The sequence below is a fragment of the Amia ocellicauda genome, chromosome 4 (assembly GCF_036373705.1).
Source record: "Amia ocellicauda isolate fAmiCal2 chromosome 4, fAmiCal2.hap1, whole genome shotgun sequence".
Classification (NCBI taxonomy): domain Eukaryota; kingdom Metazoa; phylum Chordata; class Actinopteri; order Amiiformes; family Amiidae; genus Amia; species Amia ocellicauda.
This window is the reverse complement of record NC_089853.1, coordinates 28,523,393-28,546,829: the sequence shown is the minus strand read 5'-3', so window position 1 is coordinate 28,546,829 and position 23,437 is coordinate 28,523,393. Positions and strand designations below refer to the sequence as shown.

The following is a 23,437-nucleotide window of genomic DNA, read 5'->3' as shown; positions in this document are numbered from 1 at the left end:
ATATTTGCTGTGTGATGGAGCTCCTATAACCTAATCACTATGAAAATCACACCACCTACACCTTTAACAAACTTTTTTGGCAAATTGTTCATATGATATTCAAAACTTAGTATCGACATTGATAATTAACCCTCGTAAGCCAGGCATCTAATGTAGTGAGGGTGAGGATAGTAATATTTAATACCTCAGTAATTAAACTGAAATCATAGTTTCAGTTATTATGCACACTTCACACATTGAACTATATCACAGCTATGAAGACTGTTCTAAACAAACAATGGCACTGTGTTAACTGAGACTTTGACACAGCAAAGACAGGTGGGCAGTCAGAAGAAGTGATTGATTGCTTACAAGAAGGCAAGGACTGGCCAATGAGTGCAAAAGGAAAAGACCAGAGCCTCACAATGTGCAAAGCAACTGGGCTGCTTTGTGAGCTCCATAGAACAAACCAGGTCATCCTGTGCCAAGTTTCACAGCTGCCACCTTCCACATAGAAGTGATTCCAGTGCAGCCACAATACCTTAATTCAGAGCCGTCTTCCTAATGGCGTATGAATGGTATCCAGGGTTACCTTTCATGACTCTGAGTATAAACACAGAGAAACCGAAACAAGAAACACATTCCTCAGACTATGACATAGCCACTGTAAAGACACCAGAAAACCAACAGAGAAAAAAAAAAAAAAATGTAATTGGTTAAATGAAAACAAGAGTGTGAAAACAAATCTCCTCTACTCTCCAGGAGAAATCGGCACAATACTAGCACACCTGAAAATACAATTGGCCCGCTGCACAACTTTCGGACTAAAACATACACTTCAGTGCAAAATTACAATAGTGGTGCACTCAGCATTGTTTCTACCTTCAATTGACTGTACATCCTGTTATCATTCAGGATAACAACACACCCATTGTAACTAGTTTCAGCAGATATATTTATTAGTACTTTATCAATCAACTTCCATGTTCAATAAACGGTGCTTCCTATCTGTACATTTACTCAATTTCTTCCTTAAATACATCAAGAATTAAAGTCTAGAAAGTCAACCTTGTCTGGAAGCAATTAGTGCAACAATACCAAAAATACAAAATAAACCGTGTAAAAATTGCCCAAGGACAACTAGTAAACCTAAAACCTCCCCTAAAAAGGACTCGCTCACACATGCACTCTCTTCAGAAGCTGCCGTTTTCTACCTGTCTGGTCTTATCCTGATCTCTCATAATAAGCCAACTTATTTAACATATGATATATTACATTGATGTTTTAAATGCATATGGTAAGTAGCTTGATTCTAGCACTGGTAGAAGAAAACAATCATTAATATTAACACTGTACTTAAGACTGCATATTATATTTTATCATAAATATTATAAGTATTATTATATGTAGTAGCAGAAGTAGCATTAGCAGGAGTAGTAATAGTTTTATTTTTTCCCCCAGTCTTTCATAGGAAGCATATCTTTACACACCAGTTCCTGTAACTCTCTGACCAGCACAGCGAAGGAGCTGAGCATTCCTGGTGTTTGGCTCTGGAACCTACACAGCATACAGCTTTAACAACATCAGCTTTTTCTTACTGTCTGTCCTTGTGGAGTTGCAATGCATGTTTGAAATGTGATGTCATTGTTTCTGAGGAAACCAGAATCTGATCTCCTTCGCTTTAGAAGACAGGAGGCTTTCAGGAAGGATGAAGTACCATATTTGAGGAGATGCTGCCCTTTAGCACACTAACTCTGGAGAAAACATGAGGCAACTTTCTCTTCCTCACACACTCACTCGGCAACAACTGAGCATTCTTCTGAAATGTTGGAATACAGTATAAATACATTGAAGCAGCACAGTCACAGCAGTTTTCAATATATATATATATATATTATTATTTAAGCTATTTATTTTTTTACTAGTGTTACATTTTCATCTTTAATTGTCTTTTATCATGAACGTGTTGCTGTTTCAGTGCTTGACATGCAACGATCACTTGAGACCTGAAAGCTTTATTTCTTTAATTAGAAGTTACCAAGTAATTGTTAAATCTCTTTATCTTCAAACAAGTTCACCAGGCCCGGTTTGTATATAATTGTTTGTGCAGTCACTCATTCTCCTTTAAAGCTTTATGCATTTAAAAAACCACCACACACTGTTGCTAAAATGGGGACCCTAATTCTTATTGAGCCCGTTTCCTTTTTCTCTGGCTCAAGGAGCCTCAGTGCTGGGGCAGCTTCCTCCTGCAGGTGGGGGATGCTTCTTTCTGTGTACTTTTCAGGGCTTCTATCCATCTCCTCAATTCTCTAGCTTATTTGATGCACACTGAGCTGCTGGCACCTCCCCAGAGAGTGCTATACTTCAGGGATGAATGATGTGAGAGTCCTCCAACCCATAAAGGACCTTTCTGAATGACAAATACTACAGCTTCTTTTCTACTCCTTACGCTATTATAATTTTTACTAGTTGGATCCTGCAATTTAGATCTCAAGTGACTACTCCCTATCACAATCCAAACAGTTCTTCCTATATTTGGGTTTGCCCATAAAATTAAAAGATAAAATATGGAGATCTGTAAATGGATCTACGATCTATTGATTCTGCCTACATAATAGAGTTATGACACAATAGCTATACACTGTTTTCTCAATACTGCTCTTACCTACAGTCATAGGTAAGCACACAGAGGTGCTCAGGGCTAAAATAAACTCTCATGCATTACATCTGAAAACCCAAGTATTCAGAAAAGCACTCAAGTGCCAATTCTAAGTTTTCATGCATCCAATACAATAGTACAATTCAGGAATTCTGGGTACCTTTGGAGGATGTCTGGAGCTGAATTAGGAATTAATGGGGCTTGCAGAGTCCTACTTCCCACGCTGTATAGTGTGGGACTCAGTTTCCAATGCTTTCATTTCTTTACCTATCATGAGCTCTCCAAATTCACTTCAAGGAAAAAAACAACACTTGTCATGAATCAACACATCAAAATTTAATTGAACTCAAAGCTATACAAACTTTCCTTATAAACACAAGTTGCACATTTCAAGCTGTGGGGCCCATGACTTCCTTAGGGCTGTGAGGTTAAAATAAAGCTTCTCGTTCAAAATAAAAGATTGCAACAACCGTGAAACACCAGATCAGCAATGGAAACCAAAAGCTGGAGTGTAAATTAAGCTTTGCATTGGCAACCTTCTTTCAGATCTTTTAGGAACAAAGTAGGTAAACAAATATACATATTTAACTTTGAAAAAATACTTTGTGGGATCCAACTCTAACCATACCACTGTCGAAGGCTGTGAATGACACAGTCTTGAAACTCTGCATTCTAAAGAACTTGGTTTATTTTCGCTGGCAGCAATCATATGTATACTGTTACTGAACAAACAAACAGCTTTCAGGACAACTTGAAAAGTCTCAGCAAAACATTGCTCCATAGTTTTCAAATTAAATAATTTAAGGCACAAATCTGCCCAGGATCAACTTAAGCTTGACTACAAACCTAACACATGAATCTATGGTGCTGTTCCCTGATGCAGAGGAAGCATATGGGATAGGTCACAGATTTCCACCCTTTAGCAGGAGCGGTTCCTCCAGCCTGCCTGCACACCCAAGAGAAGAGCCAGGCCTCTCAGCAGGAGCTAAAGCAGGGGCTTGTGGGATGAGATAATTGACCAGATTATGACCCCTTCAGCAGCTGGGCTCTTGATTGATCTCTTGGCAGGACCACCCTACAGGGGGGACACAGACCTGCGGGAGCATACCACTCAGGCACCAACACGCCCCGCAGAAATCCTCCCTCCACACATCAACCACCTTGCAAAAAGTCTTGTTTTTTGCTACACACACACACACACATGAATACATAGAGAGGGAGCTAGCAGTTAATTGTAAACATAAACGTTACATTTACAAAGTCTGCAAACATCACAAGGACTGGGTGAGGAAGCGCTTTACAATCAGTCAGCCCTAAACAGCTGTCAGTTACTAGGCTCTATCTAGGTGCTCATGAAAAGAGTTCCTACTCCATCAGGGAACAGTGTGGTATTTGTCATGATGTAAGTAACTGGGCTGAGTTGAGAATGAGATTTCATAATGTTGATTTAATGCAAAGTCATTATTGTAAATAGGATACCAAGGATAATGCAAATATATTATGTTACTTTAAATCAAAAACTGTTGTCTGGAACAGGGAGCTACATAGTACTTTTGATAGGTTGTAATCGTAATAGTTTTACAGGTGTCAGATCAAATATGTACATTTTTACTGTTAAAATGTCCAACAAACGTATATTTGTTTGCGATAGGACTAGCCTAATTGATATTGATAGTACAGTATTTTAATAGCAGAACAATATACAATAAAGTATACACTATACAAGCATACAATGCTCAATAAAATTAAACTAGTTGCTTATATCTGGTTTCTTTTTTCCTACAGTTCCTTACAACTAAGAATCCTGCTGTGGAACAGTTAATTTTGTGTTCATAAAGTCTTTCCACCCCCAGAACAAATGTCACTGAAAAAAAGTTGCACCAGATCTTTTCTTGACTGTGTGTTACTGCCTGTCCACTTAATGTAAATCTCCACAAACACCAAACAAGTCGAAACCTGTCTACAGGTGGAATGTTCCTTTAGTGTTATTTAACTGTTTAAAGGTTAAAGGGATTGTTTAAACCCTACACCAAACCTTAAAACAATATCTTGGTAACCAATGTACCCAAAAGCACCCAATGTTAATATTAAGAGCCGCAGTATTTAGTTATTTAAAGCTCTGCACACTCGAACCATGAATAGAGAAGTCAGGTGTACACTAACACACCAATCAACATGCTGTGCTTGACCGCATGCCGGGTTTCACTGCACTTGTGGCTAAGTGCACTTTGTCTAAGTCACACAAGGCCATACCTTGACAGTAAATAGGCCACAGCACATTATATAGCAGATATTAATACTTCCCTACAACTACTACTCACCTTCCTCTTCCCCTAACTCACACCTTGCAATTTCAACAAAGAAAGAAAAATAAACGCAATATAATTGATTAGAAATTCGTGCAAAACGCCTGCAACGTGTTCCCTGAGGATTACATTTTGTGGTATCAAAAAACGTTACATTGTAAGTTGTAATGCATCTTTTGCATGGGCAGTACTATGCAAAAACCCTGTCGCCCTGCATTTTGCATTTGTTTATCCTCTTTCTATTGGTTTTATTTCAGTGAGATGAATTCTTGACACCAACAATGGTAATTATACTGTAACAAATAACTGTCATGTTATTATCTATACCATGATAAATAATATTTTGCAGATTTTTTCTTTACGTTTTTGTAATTAATGCTATGGGCCTTTATTAGAGGAACAGTAAATCATTGCAGAAAGATCACAAGACACTGTTAAAATAATGTTCAGGCCTGTTATTATTATTTCTTTACAGCTAACAATATGTACAGCAAACACATTTCTGACTTACCCTTTGATATGCAGAGTAACAAGCATGGATTAGCAGACTTAAAAAATAATAAATAAATGAATACATAAAATCAATCTATGAAAATCCTTAGAATGAATGGTCAGAGTTCTTCAGGGTCAAGGTTAAACGGTTAAAAAAAAAAAAGTATGTTTCTATGTATCCATTAGATTGCAAGTTTTACTCTCCACAGATGCAAGTCCATTTCCCCTTACAGCATACTCCTTGCGCTGATGAAAGAGCTGCAGAGGGAGTTGAAGACTGAATTGTTTTCCAAGACACGTCTGTGCTTTGAAAGCCTCAGCTGGCTGCCAGCGCTTAGTGGAACTGTACAGCACTGCGAGAGCAATGCCATGCCAGCACACCGACTGGACTACAAATGCTGGGAATCTCAGTGCATGTGTCAATCCTCAGAGCTCCACAGCAAGCCGCAGACATGGTGCTGTCCAGGAGCCTGCCTGCCTCCCGCCAAACGCAGGCTATTGCTGTTCAGAAGACAGATTAAAAAATGACAAAGAATCAGAGCTGCCCGGCTCCCTTCGCTTCAACAAAACCTCAGCAGTTTGCCATTTAGCCCCCTTTTCCAGAGCTCAAAGAGTTTCCTGTACTGTTATATGACATTTCACTCCCTACACACACAACCCCCCCCCCCACCCCCCCAGAGACCTTCTCAACAGTCCAGTGAGTGGCCAGACACGACGTGTAGAACAACAGCCCGTTTGAGAAAGGAAACCCACCGCCAGCCATTGGCGATCGCAGCCCCACATCTGCACTCAGCCACTGCCTTCTGTCTTTCTTTCGTCTTGAGCTGTGAAATGGACACACGCTCCCTCTATCTGTTCCTCCCTCCCTCCCTCCTTGCTTCTCTCTCTTACACACACACACTCTCTCTCTATCGTTTTTTATGTTCATACAGCCCTTTCAGCTTTCATTTTGGATACATGACACAAGGAAGTGGCAGCAGTGTGTGTACAGGGTTTGGTGAGAGGGGGGTGGGGAGGAGGAAAAGAGGGAGGGAGGAGTCGATTGTTTCCTGAAATCCGATCATACAGAGAGAAATAGAGGGAGCGCGTGTGAGTCAGTGAGCGGGAGGACTCCGAGGCCAATCAGACTGCAGCCAGCCCGCAGTCAGCCAGCAGCCCGTTGCAGAGATTCATGGAGCACCACAGCCTCCAGCTCCACAGCCCAGCTAGACTGGAGCAGTATGACATCACTCCACACTACACAGCCCCCTCCCTGGAAACCCTGGCTCTCCCTCTCCCTCTCATTGTCAACGTCAGCTCAACAGGCTGCGGCACACACGGGTTGTCTGGGCACACAAAGCTAATATAGATAAAAGCTGGACTGCTTAAAGGAGAGAGAAAAAAAATCATACTAGGATATCCCCTAGCATTTCCAGTTGCATGCCTCCCCCCCTCAAATGCCTTTTGCCCCCCCTGCTCAGTACCTCTTTTGTAGCCCCTGCTCTGACAGGGCAGTGCACAGCTCTGCACAGATCCACCACCATGGCCCTGGTTGTAAGAGAGGTCAACATGCTTGGAGCACATTTGAATGCCTTTGCATGCAACTGTTTGAGATGGTTTCACTACCCATACAAATTAATCAAGTAAAATGATCAGAAGAGCATGAAGTCTGATAGTCCAAAACAGAATAAATGTTCTATCCATACCAAATATAATATTTCCTACTTCGCATTTTCTCTGATTAAATATTTACTCTTACAAGTCCGGATTGCTTAATGCACACTTCCAGACTGTACAGGCTTCCAAATGCACCTCTGGATGAAAGCCTAAGCACAATATAAAGAGCTCCCTGGGGCACATTAAGACTGCTCTTACCATTACAGCATACACGGTTACAAAATGAGCAATTGTTGTTTTGGCACAGATTTATTTTCATTTCAAGAAAAAAAAAAATGTGAAAAATATTCAGCAGCAGAAAAACGAGAGAGATAAACTGATCCAGGTAAGCACGCGATCTTTAAATTGTGAAATTACATCAATTATCAAAAGTAACTAGTGAAAATGTTTATAAGAACAAAATTTGAAGAATACCATTTAAATGAAATTCCTACTATTTCTTGCATTTGTTCTAACATTTTCTAACAATCCAGACCCATGCTGGCTGCTCATTCTACCTCATGGATTCTGACAAAGTATTTTCATGTGCAAAGTAAGAAGTTCATCATTTACTTGTTATTGTCCATACGAATGGGACACCCGGTGACGAACCCTTAGACATAAATAATATATTCTCAAATCATGAATCCTCCCATTAACAGCCTATATTTAAGAATAAAATATGTGGTAGTGCATTCAATGAGACCCACTGTAATCATAATTAAAAAAGAAACTCATAAAACATTCATTTCCCCACCATAGCCAAACCTTCACTGACAGCTTTTCTACTGCAGCAGTAGTAGGATGCTGGCAATAGGAAATTGGAACTCAACGTCCAATCTAGCTCACTGACGGGTAACAACCACGAGGCTTTGGGGAGCTGGTCAATATACTCCCTTAGCAGACTGACCAGTAACACAACAGCCTTGGAAATACATCAACGCACCTCTTCCAAGGCTGCTCACTAATGGCCAATAAAACAAAACTTAGAAGGGAAGCAGTAAAACAAATTCTGAGAAAGGTTATCCACATGGCTACTGTTACCAGTTCGAAGAGGTCAACAATTGAAAGAGAAGTATCACAAAAAACTTCCAATGTGAGTTCTACTGCACACCATTAAAGTACAGGACATGATTTTAAATAGTCTATGAAGACTGTATTAAAGGAATAACATTGATCATATTTCAAAAACAATTTTGAGCATAATTAAGATTACATGGAATTGCAACAAAAATTTAAGTATCAATTGTTTGAGATTAAATTTAAAAAAGTATCCTTTACATTGTAATAATCATCAAAACTCCAGTAACTTAAAGCATATTTTTCACTCTGTAATCCAATGCCCTGAACTGTCCTAGTGAACTCTGAGAAAATTATAAAAACTGTATGGAAATAGAGTTTGTGGTTGATAACAGTCTGCAGTTTAAACAAATGTGCTCACAAAGTATTCAATGATTTGGCAGAGTATCTCCCTGCTATCGGAGTGTGCACCTCACCACTGCAGAAAGGAGAACAATGCATTACAGTACTGGCTCTGTTTCTTTGTAGGACGAGTGTGGAATGAGACTGACCTGCAGTGAGGCCCAGCGTGCGCGTGGTGAGGATCTCACTCGGGCATTCGTGCCGCCCTGCAGTGTGACTGGAGCTGCTCTCACAATGGCTCAGTGTGAAGCTGACTTTTGGGGCAGCTCAAACAGTTATTTCAGTTAACTCTGAGCAAAGACTGCATAAGAGTAACACCTCTCTCCAAGCTGCTGTATCTTAGCTTTTGAATAACCTTTGCCGAGTTGTGCAAAACAGTTTCACATAGCCCCATTGTCATTCAGGTCTATTGTTAGTACTACACATGTTTTGGTCCCTTGCATCAAACAATAAGCACCAAAAATAACAATGGGCTAGCCTAAACAAATCTGTAAGAACAAATATACAGAGCTAGTATTCAATGAATTATACAAATAATGCAAAATAAATTGCCTTAAAGATAGGTCCAAAAAATTTAACAAAAAATAGCCCACATATTTTATTGCGAAGCGTACTTTTTATCCCTCTCATATTTTGACAGTGTCCTTCATCTCTTGACGGTATTTGAACCTTGGATCACAACTGTTGTTTCTCTGGCATGTTGTGTTCCTTTCAGATTCACATACAACATACAGGTCCCAGCTCTAGTGACAGCAAGGTAGGAAGAATGGCACAATACACCAGAGGAAATGCAACAGGAACAAATAAAATACTGGCTAAAGAGCAAAGATTATAAACACTAGATTGAAAGCGTGAGGTTCACATATCATTTAATCAAGATATTAAATTGGCCACTGGTTAGGGTCAAGCTTGCTGATTAATTAAAATGTTGTGCGCAACTACAATTAATACCATCTGTGCTGCATGCTGCATTTTAGGAAAACATAAAATATGGAGCCCACGGATCAGCCGGTCTTAATAATAATAATAATAATAATAATAATAATAATAATAATAGGAAGACTAATAAATGGTGTACATTTATAATTATTTTTAATCTATCACACAAACACTTGTCAAAAACACTTGACCATTAAATGTACAGATTATGAATAAAATTAAGAAAAACAAATGAATAAGGCTTGACCAAATCAAGGTCCTGTGAAGAGTGAAATGATAGTGAGCAGGGCCTAGTCCATTTTATCACACGCATTTATTCATTTTTATGAATTTGTTTGTTAGTAAGTAAGTCAAGAGATTCCATGAGATTTGTTTTTATCTGATGACATTAAAACAGAGGCTGAACTTTTCCCCTTTTCCCCACAGATTATAGGACCACACACAGTCAAACAAGGACAAGAAGATGATTGCTGTGGCTACTCGCACACTGCTGTCTGGAAAGCAGAAGCAGAGCATACAGCCGTGTTATTAAAAATGGCTTCCATAAGGCCCACGGTGCCCCTGTTTGAGTGGGTACTGGGTCAGGAGGAGTAGGTGTGGGGGGAGGAGGTGAGCCAAGCACAGGCTGCACACAATGCCCTTTCAGCACAGACTCAGCCAAAGCATTTAAAACAGTGATACAGTATCACTAGCTTTTAATGGTTTAAGGGACCAGTACACACCATGCTCATCTTTTTAACTTTGATTCAAATATGTTGGTTTGATTTAATTTCCTCTTGCCATTTCTACTCAGATTGCATTTACAAAATGAATGGGACAGATATCTGACAAAGTAGTTTCCACAGAGGCCTCCACCACTCAGATGATATTCCTCTCTTCTCTGCCCTGCAATTTTTTTTATTATTATCATACTCATGGTGACAGTTAAAGAAATTACAGAACAAAATAGAATCCGTATTTAGTCGAGAAATTAAAGAACAGAAAAAGGCAGATATAAACTTTTTATTTAGTCAATGAACCACTTATGTAATCCTAACAATCACCTTGAAGTCAAGACACACATTAACCTAAAGCTTTGGTAAACATGATAGTAAAATGCATGGTAGTACTTGTAAAAAGTAAACAGTGTTACCGAGATCCATGACTATAAAGTTTACACCCTGATTAAAAGCTATTTATACAGTACTTATTAGCGGACAGGGATTGCAGTGAAGAATCAATATTCAATACGGACCACTGATTACAATCCTGAGATACGACTGACAGCACAGAAAGACACCAATGCAAATGACCTGAGACGGCATAACAGTCTATGACAATTAGCCCACTTGGAATCGGTATGACATGAATAGGCAGGAAACTGGAATAATGAACTCTATAAAAAGCCATTAGAGCTGTCCATTTTACATTGCACAGAAGCTATTTTCAGCCTAGACAGCGATAGATAACATCCATTTCGTATTGATGCGTAACAATTTACTAACATTTTACAAAAGGAAAATTAGAGCAGAAAGAATGTAGTTGGTAGTGTTTCAGCTTCATTTTAGATTGTTCTTACTTTCCTGTACACATTTCCATGATTAAAAACAAACCATTCACATTACAATAATCCATTAAGGATATAATTTACATTTTCATTGTAATTTGTGTGTTAACGTCCTCAGGAGTTAGAAAGTGCAAACACCAGTTATTTTTTACATTTTTTTTTTTAAATGTGCAAAAGTATTTCAAGGAGTATTGCTGTAAAGTAATAATCCATTTAAGTTTGCTTATGTTGCATTTCTGCCAGCAATATTCCTGTGTTAAACTCACTGAATATTTACCATGTATTAAAGATCTTATTTTAATGAAAATATGTAGGGGATCTAAAGTACAGTGAAGAACCTGGTTTCTATAATCAAAAAAGAAGAATCTAAATCAATCTAATAATTCCATGATTTAATTTAAGTTTCTACAAAGTTAGAGAGAAAAGCAAACCAATGGAAAGCAATAAGACAACCTGAAGTCTTTCTGTAGCTCTAGGCTTAATGTAATGTAAAGACATAATGGGGGAGCTTTAGAGTTACAAAAATAAAGTTAAACACATTAGTTCATTAAAGCAGGCGATGCAGACTGACTAGTAAACAGACCGGACAGTGGTTAATTCAGTCAGCAAACTGATTACTACAGTGGTCCCTGTCTCTCTAAAAGCCATATAACCTTGAACGAAGCAAAACTCAGCAAATTTATTTTATGCACACTGACAATCAATAAAGATCCCCTTTTATCTGTATTTGGTTTTATTTTAATCAATATTCTTTCACACTAATGCATAAAGCTGGTAGAGTTGACAACAATGAACAAAATATAAATGAAAGATTGTTTTCCCCTGTTCTGTAAAGATATTTATTATTTTTAAAATGTATACATTCTTCAAAAATAATATAAACAATGTTAGAAAACTCACATAGTATTCCTTAGACCCTACAAATCTGTTAATTTGGAAATGAAAAGATGCAAAGTCTGAATATCAAATCTTCCTTTAATTACCTTCACATGAAGTCAAGCCTTTTACAAATAATAAAGTCATTAGAAAAGCTGGAGCCTTTTTATGGGTTATTTTTTGCTGAACAAGATAATTTGTTTATGTTAGAGGGTTTACATTTTTTTTTGCTTAAGTAGCCTAGATGATATTTTCACCTGGTATTAAATGAAGAAGATTCAGTTCTCTCTATAACCCACTTTACTTGGAATATATAGAGGAAACCTTAGCAATTCTACAACAGAACAGACACAGAAAAAAGTCCTTCCATTTAAATCAATAAACTATTAATAGGAGACAGCATACAGATCTAATGTATTGATTCATTGTTATTATTATGAGAAGATGCACTATGCAGTATAAAAATCTGCTTTGCACAGACAATATCTGAAGATGAAGGAATCGGAGCTGGAGGTGCTGCCTTCCCTAGCAGAGCTTTATGGAGTGTAGTGGACTACTGCTGCCTAGCCCTAAGCACCGTTGTTCATTTATCACGTCTTCAAATTGAGCAACATATCTTGTATACTTGGCCGAAACTCAGCAGCTCACAAATAGCACAGAGGACTACTGGCAGTATCCGGTCTCCTAGAACTAAATTAATTACAGTATTACTTCAACCAGTCAGAAGAAAGATAGGGCACAGCCAGACATATTTGTTTTGAGGTATTATTTTAAATGTGCCAGTGACAAACACTATAAGATCCAGGTGTCAGAAAATGAGAACAAAGAAACAACAAACTGAGAAGTCCTTGGGTTCCCAGTGAAATAAAGCTAGACCCTAGTGAAAACTGTTTAAAAGCCAACAACCTCAAGAGGATAAAGACTGAAAGTGATACCACAATTTGGATATTTTAATAACAACAGTACTATATGGCATCTTTCCTTATACCAAGGAAAAGGGGGGAAGCAGCTTTTGGCAGACACCAATGACAAAGTTCATAGTGAAATTTATTATCTCTTTGATTGCGTTTTGAATCCTTTCATCCCCAAAAAGTTGCAATGCCAGTGAACACTTCCTTGAATATATGGTAAACTGTGAGAAAGAGAAGGGGTGCTCAATCCAAGCAGAGAAAACAAGTTGCTGCACCTTCCACAGCTGAGCGCTTGCAAGTAGTCCTACATCTTTCTCACACGGGGCTGGAGCCACTGAGACTAATAGATCTCCCACAGGTCAAATGCGGAGCAGGGTCGGGAGGACAATATGCTTTCAAGTGGTGTCTTCCGAGAGACAGGAAGGCAAGCAGTGGATTCCACTGTGGTCAGCCAAGATCAGTGTCGTGCCAGCTGCAGGACAGCACAGGCAACAGCCTTCAGCCAGACGGGAGTGCACGCTGCCACCACAGCACTGAGCTTCAGCTACCAGCAGGCTCCTCTGGCACATTCACTCTTTCATTTCATGGATCTGATTTAAAGCCTTTTGACAATTTGTAAGTACAACATCGTTGCTTACTACTCCAATATCATTCATGTGTGCAATTATAGCACTTGGGAATGTGATGCCAAGCTAAGAACATCTGCATCGTTGCCATGAATGCCCTGTGATTTCTAGAACAGAATCTTATATCTTCCAGACAGAAACCATGTACAGTATTTTTGAAACGACTTAACTCAAACCTATTTTTCTACTGCTCAACTGGTCCTGAGGATCCCAAGTGTCTTTTGGGTTTGGTTCCAACTTAGAGCTCTTAATTACATTGACTAAGTGATCTATTGGCTTTTGGATTTAAAAAAATCAGGTGTACAGATTGTTGAATACATTGTTGCTCATGTAAACAAGTCACATAATGTTGTACAAATAGGCCTACATGTAGCAATTAAACTGCATCATGCATTCTCCCATTTCTGTCTTAGTAGGCCTATTACACTAAGCAAATTGCTTAGGTTGAAACCTGAATCAGTGAACCAATACACTTACACAAGCAGAAAAATGGAACCAAGCACTTAGTACTTGGCGTGGGTTAATTACCAACCATGTTCAACTAATCAGGTGAAGACCAAATAAAATAAATTAAAGGGTTCAATTAGTCTGATTAAGACACAGGGTGTCCAGAGGACAGGACTGAAAACTCTAAACCACCTAAACAGAAGAGATTATTAATTTAAGAAACTAACTTTGAATCTGCAAACCTAGAACTGTAATTGAGGCACAGCAATAGGCCAGCAGTGGCTAATGAACAGATAACAAAAGCAGGTTCCTGAGAGGAACTTACTGCTATTAATAACCAAGCGTTTCTCCGGAAACCACACTGGAGTCAGGCAGCACAGAGCCACCCCTCCACCCCAGTCGCCACGGCCAAGCCCCTCTTCCTGTACCCTTGCTCTCCTTTCCGCTTGAAGAACAATGACAAACAGCCTGGAGTCACGGGAAAAGTGACTCAGGCTGTTCTCGTGAAGATCACGATGACATGATCAAATAAAGCTATAACATGAAAGTGTTGTTTTGCTAATTTCTTCTTAAAAAATAAGAAATGACTGCAAGATTGTCTAATTGTTTGCATGTATCAAGTTCTGAGTATTGCACTGCATCTAGGGCTGTGCGATATGACGATATATATCGTATGACGATAGAAAAACGTCTATCGTTTCATATTATGCTATATCGTTTATATCGTGGTGTCGCAAATTGCAATCTTTACGGCAGTATTTTTCGTCATTAGGACGCTTTGCGTTCTTCCCGGTTCTTCCACACGTGTCGAATGCTGCTGAAATGAGCATCAGAAACACAAACAGAGGTGCAGGAGAGTGAACTGACACAATAACCAACACAACCAAGAGACACTTTAATGCGCAAGCGCACACGGTCCGCCCCGCTCTCGTCGCCGGGCTGAACTCGATCTGCAAGCACCCCCACCCCCGCTAATTTAGATGGATATCATTTGTATAAAATTAATAAACCTTTGTTTGCATTTTAATGAATTGGAAAGCAATGCAAACACATGCAGAAAGTATAATTTTCTTTTTATTAAGATGGTGAAATGGTTCAACAGTTGTATTATTAATAATAATAATAATAATAATAATAATAATAATAATAATAATAATAATATAAGTATTAGCGAAGGACATAGCGTAATTAGTTGTAGGTTGAGGGGCAGTTTGTATTTGTTAGTATTACTGTCAAATCAGTTTGCTACAGTTTTTATTTAAAAAATAAATAAAATAAAAAACATTTTATTTAAATGCTATAAATGTGAAATCGAGCTGAAAAAACATCAGCTCATATTCCTAAAATTGAATGTAATGGAGTACTTGTATTACTATTATTTCACTGTTCAAATGAACAATTGCATGAGTCTTCAGGCATTTTGAATTACCTGTTCAGATGCAAACATTACAATTCAACATGGTTTCTTAAGTTCTTAACATGCATCTAATACTATTACTAGTCACTTTACTATTTATATGTAGTTTAGGCTAATAGTTGCACATTACATTTCAAAAACACAAGCAGCTCTGTTTCATTAGGCAGTAGCTCCTGTGATGAGCATCACAGGGGGAGTTGACATGCAGGGGTTTAACTGTGAAGTGATGATGCGCGGGCATGTTTGGCATCAGTTATGTGGTCAAGAAAATAACCATCCAAAGAAGGACAGGGTCAAACCCAAGTACTCGAGTAAATGATGTAATAATTAGGAGAAACAAAAAATAGAGCTAATATGTGAGTGAGTGAGGTTAAAACACACACGTCAACCCCGCCACAGATGGCACCGACACTGAAAATACATTCACTTCGTAGGGTGGCGCAGAAAGATGCACTTCGGCCTATCTAGCAAGGACAGATAGTCAATACTGGTTCATTTTCCACAACAACGGGCTTTCCTTTCATTGAATTATAGTTTCACCAAAATATGTAGTCATCTCCAGTGCTGTAATTGTAGAATAAAAAAGATAGGAGTTTTAATCTGAATTACGTTAATAAGTGGGCTTTATTACTTATTCTCATCATATTATTTCATACAAATACACCGCGCAAGGAAATGTTTTAAATACATTTATTAATAATTTGAAATATTGAGAAGCATGGGGTTGAAAGAGTGGCGCCGCTCCGCCCGGCTCCACTACACCCCTGTGTCAGAGGAGTTCTGCCTTAACAGATTGGTGCTCTGGTGCGCTCCGACAGCATTACAGCCCTATCTGTAACAATCACATCATCCCTTCTCTCTGCAAAACAACATTTGGACCGTACTGAGTGAATGAGCGGACTGAATTCATGCATGTATTTGTTGCAATGGTAGACAGAAATACTTTGCTACAAATTCAAATTCATTTGGTTTAGTATTCAACTGAGTTCAGATTTGATAAACATGTGCGGGGATTCGAACTTCCTTACAACCCTAATTGGAATTTGGAATGGGTCTGAAAAAGGGAATTGGAATTGACCCCAACGGTGGAACAATTAGAGCTTACCCATATGAAACTCTCACCTCTATTCTTTAGCTTAGGTGTGCAGCCCAGACTGAGCAAGTATGGGAGGATTTAAGTCACCCGATTGTCCTCCACCAAATAATCCAAATTAGCAGAACACAGGTTCTCCGTGTAGGAGATGCGTGTCAATGAGAACTCCCTCCCTTTTTCCACCTGTGTTACACTCAGCACAGGCATAGGAGAGTTGTTGACATGGAGGTTGATGGCTAAGCTTCATAACAAAAGTGCAGAAACACCCAGCAAATGGGCAGATAATTATGGACTGTCTGGTGCACTGTACACCCAACTATTATTGTCTGCAATTACATTCATAAACAGCTCATTTGTGAAGGAATATAGGATAAGTTATTCTAAAAGTAAAGCATGTATCAAAGCAGTATTTTCATAAGCAAGCCAAAAGACTGAATTTGGTATGTAGGTTATAGCCTACTTCATATCAGTAGCCTGTCCAAATTATTCTGAAAGCCTGCTTTGGTAAAAATAATCTGTTAATGCTATCTCAAGAACAAATGGTTACCCTGGTAACAAAGTTAGTTTTCCATGGTTGCCTTTATAACTCAGAATTTTTCACATTTGAGACTTTTTCCATTATCCACCCAACATTCCAGCATATATCATGGTATCAATTTTAGCAGTCTTTCAAACTGTAGAACACTGGGCCCACATACGTTTGGCCATCCCCAAGCACTGGCATTAGTAACGGCTAAGAGGTTGCCCTTCATCAAGATGGAGTCAACAGACCATCACGTTTTTAAGTGAAACTAACTAAAGGCAACTACATATAATGATAGCTATGTACGTTTGTTTCAGTTTTTGCATCCTAAAACAAGTCTGGCAATTGGTATTTAAATCTTGCATTTGATAAGGACTTCAAGGCTAACATAAACAGTGTAGGCTCCCTGCATACCAGTGCTATATAGTCTCATTAGTTTGGGATTGTAGAATCTCCTGCTGAGTTTGAGAGAATGCAAAATTGCATAATGTAAGTGGCTTCAATGTACAAACTACTCAGTGACAACTAAATTATTATTTTTTTAACATTTTTTATGCATTATCTAAAACAGTGGCAAATAAACCCATTGCATATGGCTGCATGCATTTTCCAACATGTATGCTGGGTTCAGGACACTTCTGTACTATTGTTACCATGTTACACACTTAAGACAGGGGTCAGTGGTCTGTATCATTGGAGAAGGGGTTAAAAAAGTTACAAGGAAGACAGTTCAGAGTAGGGATGTAACGGTTTCACGGTTTCACAGTGCACCTCGGTTTGAAAAACAGACAGTTGTCATACCGTTGCCATTTTCTCATTCAAGGTATTGCATAAAATATTTGTTTTGTTGCCTCTTGTCTGATTAAAAGATAAGAGCCTAAAGTTCAAGATAAATAAATCTGAAGATATCCAAAATAAAGTTCAAGTTCATTGGTTATAACTGAAATATGTCTGTGTGTTTATCAAACATATTTAATACATTAAAAATTAAATTGCTAATAATATTAGTAATACACCATAATACCGTGACACCGTAATACCGTGATATGTTTTGTGAAGGTTATCATACCGTTACACCCCTCGTTCAGAGGAAGCCAGAACACTGAAATTACAGAGCAGAAGGGAAAATCAAACAAATGCAATAGAGATCTCTGAGAAAACAAAGAAAATAAAGTACATGGAACTGCATTGGCAAACAACCATGAATAAGTATGTCCTGTGAAACTAAGCAAGGTATAACAATAAAGAATAATCTCATCACTACAAACTAAAGTGCATCTGATCAGAGATCTTAATGTCATTCTGATGTATTAATGTCTTATCTTCCAGATCTAAGCAGGCCTCTGTAAAAAAACAATGATTTTGTTCCTCAGAGGAACAGATTATCTGTGCAACTTGCACTTCAAGTGTACTGAGGACAGTGTTCACACTGTATTTAGAACAATGCAGACAGAATCCAATATTTAGTCAGCTGTTGGCATTTGCCCCAACCTAATCTTTCCAAAAACAATGTTAGTAGAGTGACAGGGTTAGGGTCTTTATTTACAGTAAGATGGAGGCATTGTATAGCATTTTAAAAACTGAAGATAGTGCAGCTCAATATTAATAAAAACCCAGGTATGACCGACACACTTTGGAAAATATAAGACATGGTATGGTAGCCTAACTGTGGGTGCATTTCAAGGTACCACATACCGTAAATCTCTGCTTCTTCCCCTCATTTTTGACTCAACCCCTGATTTTACCTGGTTGTATACTGTGAACACATGGGTATCCAAAACATATGAACACACAACCTGATCACACAAAAACTGATTTGATTTGTATGTGGGGAAAATGTAGAGAAACGTTTATACTATTGATAATTCAGCCTGTATGTTAACTTAAACTTTGCCATTCTCTTACATAACCTTTTTAGACCTTTATTAAAATAATGTGTTTAATAGACATATAATAAACACATTAGACATGTTTGTGAACTTCAATCACCCAGTACTTCAATTGGGTCATAAAACCAGTTCATAAAATAAATCAACAGTAGTTATAAATGACATCAAAACCTGTACAGAAAAAACTAGCCTATGTTTCCAAGAGAGATTGTTCCCAATCAGCCAATATTTATCAAGAGTTAAATGAATAAATCAGTTAAGGAAATCTTGTGAGCCTAAATAAGGTTTGTTTGGAAAAATAAATTTGGTTTGTTGCACAGAAACCCAGGTTTCAGCATAAGCATTTGCAACAGATGAAAAGAGATACAATGAAAAAAAGAAGACTCTTCAACATATGTTTGAACATTGCTGTTCTGTGGACTGCCAAGTTCAACAGCTATTAACTTCACATCTCCCGCAGAAAGCTGTCTATTATCATTCATTATTACTAAATGGTCAAAGCCTCAGAGCTGCACTGCAACTGGGCCGAGAAAGCAACACGCCTGTTATGAATTAAGGGGGCAAAGATAGTTTTAATTTATTTTAAAGAAACTGAACTACTCACCCTAACCTGTACAATAATGTTCCAGTTAAATACATAATATTGTTATTTAATATGTATATATATAGAGAGAGCATAAGGGACATTTTGAATGGATAATAATAAAAAGAAAAAAAAGGATACATTTCCAAGTGTATGCAGCATAATTCTCCAGTTTTACCTCTCTCGTTACATCGTCTATGGTTGTCTAATTGCTTTAATGGTTTTGCTCCATTATTTTCATCTTGACAGCGAACAGACATCACATTTTACAGTAACAGTAGACTAACAAAGGTTCAATAAGCTTCTAAGAAACATCCACTATCGCTTTTTCCGTTCCTCCACAGTAAAAGCTTTAAGTGGCTTAGGGACTGTGTTTCAATGGAGCCTTGACGCAACCAAAGAGCCCCTGGCACTAATTACCACTCTGCTTGCTGAAAGTAAATGGCATCGACTGCACCACCATAAGCGTGAGGCTGTTCATTATAAAATGAGAGGGCCAGCACTGACTAGGTCTTTTACGAGAGGAACTTCCAGCTATGCCAATAAAGCCTGTTCTAAATAATTACAAAACTGAAATACAGCTTTGCTAGTAGGATACTTACAGTACCTTACTGCAGGACGCACAGCCTCAATGGAGACTATAGCCACCAGCCTTAAAGTGTCTTGGCTCCGCAGGTTCTATTTCCCAGCATTCTTTGGCACCCTTCCTAGTTTATAATCTGCCGTTTGGGGTTTAATAAACAGATAACATGTTGCCATTATCTTTGTCAACCTAGGAGCTACACAGGACAACACGTGGACTTTAAAAACATTCAGCTGGAAATGACAGAAGTACCACACACAGCTGCTTATAGGATTTGCACGTAGTAATACAGCCAGGATTATCAGGTCACTTTCATCTGATGACTACTATACTGTTGCAGATCACCTGGTGTTTACTCTATGAGGAAAGAGTGCAGAGGATTTTACATGTCATCAAAATAACAGAGCAGGCTCTCACCCTGCACCCCAGGATGCAAAGCAGGACTAATCACAAACAGTAGCATTAACCCCCCACCCCCTCCTTCCTCCACCTTCTTCTTCCTTTTCTTAATCTCACACAGATTTAATGTTCTCATCACAGGCACATAATCTTTCTGCATTATTTCAGAATGTCAAAACTGCTTGGCTATTGAATGCTACCCACAATAACCGCAATAAACATAAAACAAATGAACACGTGTTCTAGAAGCTGCTGTCATAATAAAAACATTTGCACTTGAAGTCCTATTTAAGCATGAAGATCTGAAACTGAAGAAGGGAAACAAGACTGGCATTGATCCCACTTTTTAAGTCTGTATTTAGAGGCAACATAAAAAATCTAAAGTTTATATGACACCACAACCCCAAGTATCAATCCGTTTCAATAAGAATATTTTCAAATTCTCAAATATACACTGCTATACTCCCCCCTTATAAATTCTGAAAACTTGAAAGGAAATCATTGTATCATCTCTTCGTACTCCTCTCCATATATTTTTCAAACTGTGGAGATTCAGGGGGGGTCTCAGGGATCAGTTCCAGTGTCGCCAGAGAGCAAAAGTGATCACCTTAAGACAGTACACAGAAAACAAAATCAAACAGGAGTGTGGGGATACTGCTCTGTCTGGCATCAGCTGTCCTGCACATTAAACATCTCCACCTGTTAAACAGCACAGAAAGGGCATTCAGATAAGGGTTTAACAGGTTATGCTTATATACAGCACCACAGTTCTTCGGCTATGTCAGACGTCTTGTACTATTTCTTTCTTGTAACTTTTTTGGAATCATACAACACCAGTGCCATTTAACTGTTACCTAAAAATAGTTATCTTTGCCTCCTCTAGCTCAGGTACTTGGTAATGGTCTTATCAACTTTTACTTCAAAATACAAAGCAGTAAAACTTCCAATTTGTTGGTTTAGCCTCCAGAGTATTAAAATGTTCTCGGTTTGCTAATGTTTGTTATTCTTATTCAACATCAGTTGGCAATATTTTTTTTTTCCCATAGCTAGATCACAGTGTTATACACAGTGACATTAAACAAAGTATTTTAATTTTAATAATTCTACAGAACTGTTGTAGCAGATATTGTATCATTTCAATCTATCTTTATTATATGATAAGAAAGTCACACATATACTGGTGAAAAACTGTATGGACCAATGTCAAATGTAGTTCACACAAGACATTTCAGCATCAGAGACGTGAAAAAGCCAACAGCAGTCAAATGCAGGGACTGAAATGAGCAAGTCAAAAAGCTGCCTTAAATATAATTGCTCAGTGACCAGCTGGGTTAATTCATGAAAATTTACCGTGAGGAACGAGAAGGAAGAAAGGAGGAAGATGCTGGGAGGTTTGAGCTATCACTGGCCTGGATTACTTACACTCCATTTCACCCACAGAATCCCAGCCATTAGGACACACTGCTGTCTCAGCAGGGCAGGACCGGGCCCGGGGACAGGGAGCTCTGAGAAGTCAGTGAGAGGCTTCCCAGAAACACACACAAGGTTGACAGCAGCAGGCAGCAGACAGCAGATAGCAGTACTCAGTCCTTCTTAAAGGCACGGCCGAAGAACAACTCCAGGTCCACTGCCTGGTGGCAATACTGCAGTACACCAGCTGCTCAGAAACAAGGTCAGCAATTCTACAATTTGAGTCTTCAAATGTGGATTATTAATGATCTAAAGATTTTCATCTCCCCCCACCCCTTAAATGTACTGTATTTGCAGTGGTTTATCTGTACACATGCAATAACTTTTTTTTAAATTTCCCATGGGTGTCACACACTGATCAGAAGATTAGGATTGTATTATTTTCACTCTTGCCTTGTGACATCCGGCTGGAGAACATTAATCACTAACACCAATGTGTTTAAGCACTAGGATGCAGAGTTTATATCTAGGACCTATCTGACCATGGTTAACAACTGAGCCTATGGTAGTTAAAACAAAGTCCTCAATATATAACAAATATGAAATGTCAATCCTCTTTTTCTCCACTAGGGCAATGACTGACACTCAGCCAACATTTCAACTATTTTCATTATTTTCTCTAAGCTGTAAGCCTCTTTCAGTGAAAAGATTGTCACTGGAGGAATTAGAGAGGTTATATGCAGAGGTACTGCAGTACAGCTCACAGCAATGTAATTCAGCTTGGTTGTTTTTTTATTATTATTATTTTTTTATTAAGGCAGCTGATTGGTTTTGTTTTGTTTGTTGTTTTTTCTTCTTCCTTTTCCTCTTCTTAATATTTTTTCCTGCTAGACCATAATCAATGTTCAAATATGATTTGTATTATTAGATTAGACCTTAACTTGACAAGATGATGTATTTGAATAACACTACTCTAACCTGAGATGGAAAAACAAAAGGCGGGCACCAACATGTGGTATGGTACCAGAAACAAAACAACGCTGTTGTTTTCAGATGCTGGGAGGAGAGGACACAACAATTAAGTCACAAAGGGAAGTTTCACTACAGCGTTCATCAGCCCTGCCTTCAGCGGAACAATAAAACAGCCAGCCTATCCAAAGACCAACTGCAACTGCAAGTTTCCATTTAATACCAGTTTATTTTTTCCAATGTCCCCAGCAGCATAAAACAGGTCATATTGAAAGGGTAGCTTACACCCTCTGTCTATTTCTATTTTTACTTAATTTCATATGCATTTCATATGGGTTTGCATATGTTCATATCTATTCTCTTATATCAGTTCTGCTGACAAAATTGTTATTTGCCATTGCAAATAACTTATCTTGCAAAACAGCATCTGGATCCATACCGAGGGCTGGAGGTGAGGAAATAAGGTGAGGAAGTAGTTCACTGTTGTCTTTCAGAGCAAAATGCTAAAATGGACTTAGTTCTAAAAATATTTGCAATCTTAAAACTGACAGATCTTTTCTGAAGGTAAATTTATTATCTAACCAGGCTGATGCAATCTAAGAATAAACAAAGGGCCTGAAGACAACTTGGAACAGGTTTTGCTTCTCTGTCATTTGTATCAGATTGTCTACTGACAATAAGACCCCATTCACACTTATTAGGCGGGCCCTGGGATGCCTCAAATTTAGACCCT

General features: G+C 38.4%; 1 protein-coding gene across 10 annotated transcripts in view; it reads right to left on the bottom strand.

The window, feature by feature from the left end:
* Positions 1-23,437, bottom strand: part of myo9aa (myosin IXAa) — a 175,070-nt gene that overhangs the window by 136,877 nt on the left and 14,756 nt on the right. For 7 of the 10 annotated variants that reach the window (XM_066701735.1, XM_066701742.1, XM_066701741.1 and 4 more), the window contains exon 1: positions 5,456-6,070. The exons of 1 other annotated variant lie outside the window; for it this stretch is intronic. In XM_066701735.1, coding sequence (XP_066557832.1) covers positions 5,456-5,481 — 26 coding nt within the window. In that variant the 5' untranslated portion in view covers positions 5,482-6,070. Of the gene's footprint in view, positions 1-5,455; positions 6,072-6,189; positions 6,398-23,437 lie in introns of those variants that run through there. 2 more of the 10 variants (XM_066701736.1, XM_066701743.1) reach the window with 2 other exon arrangements.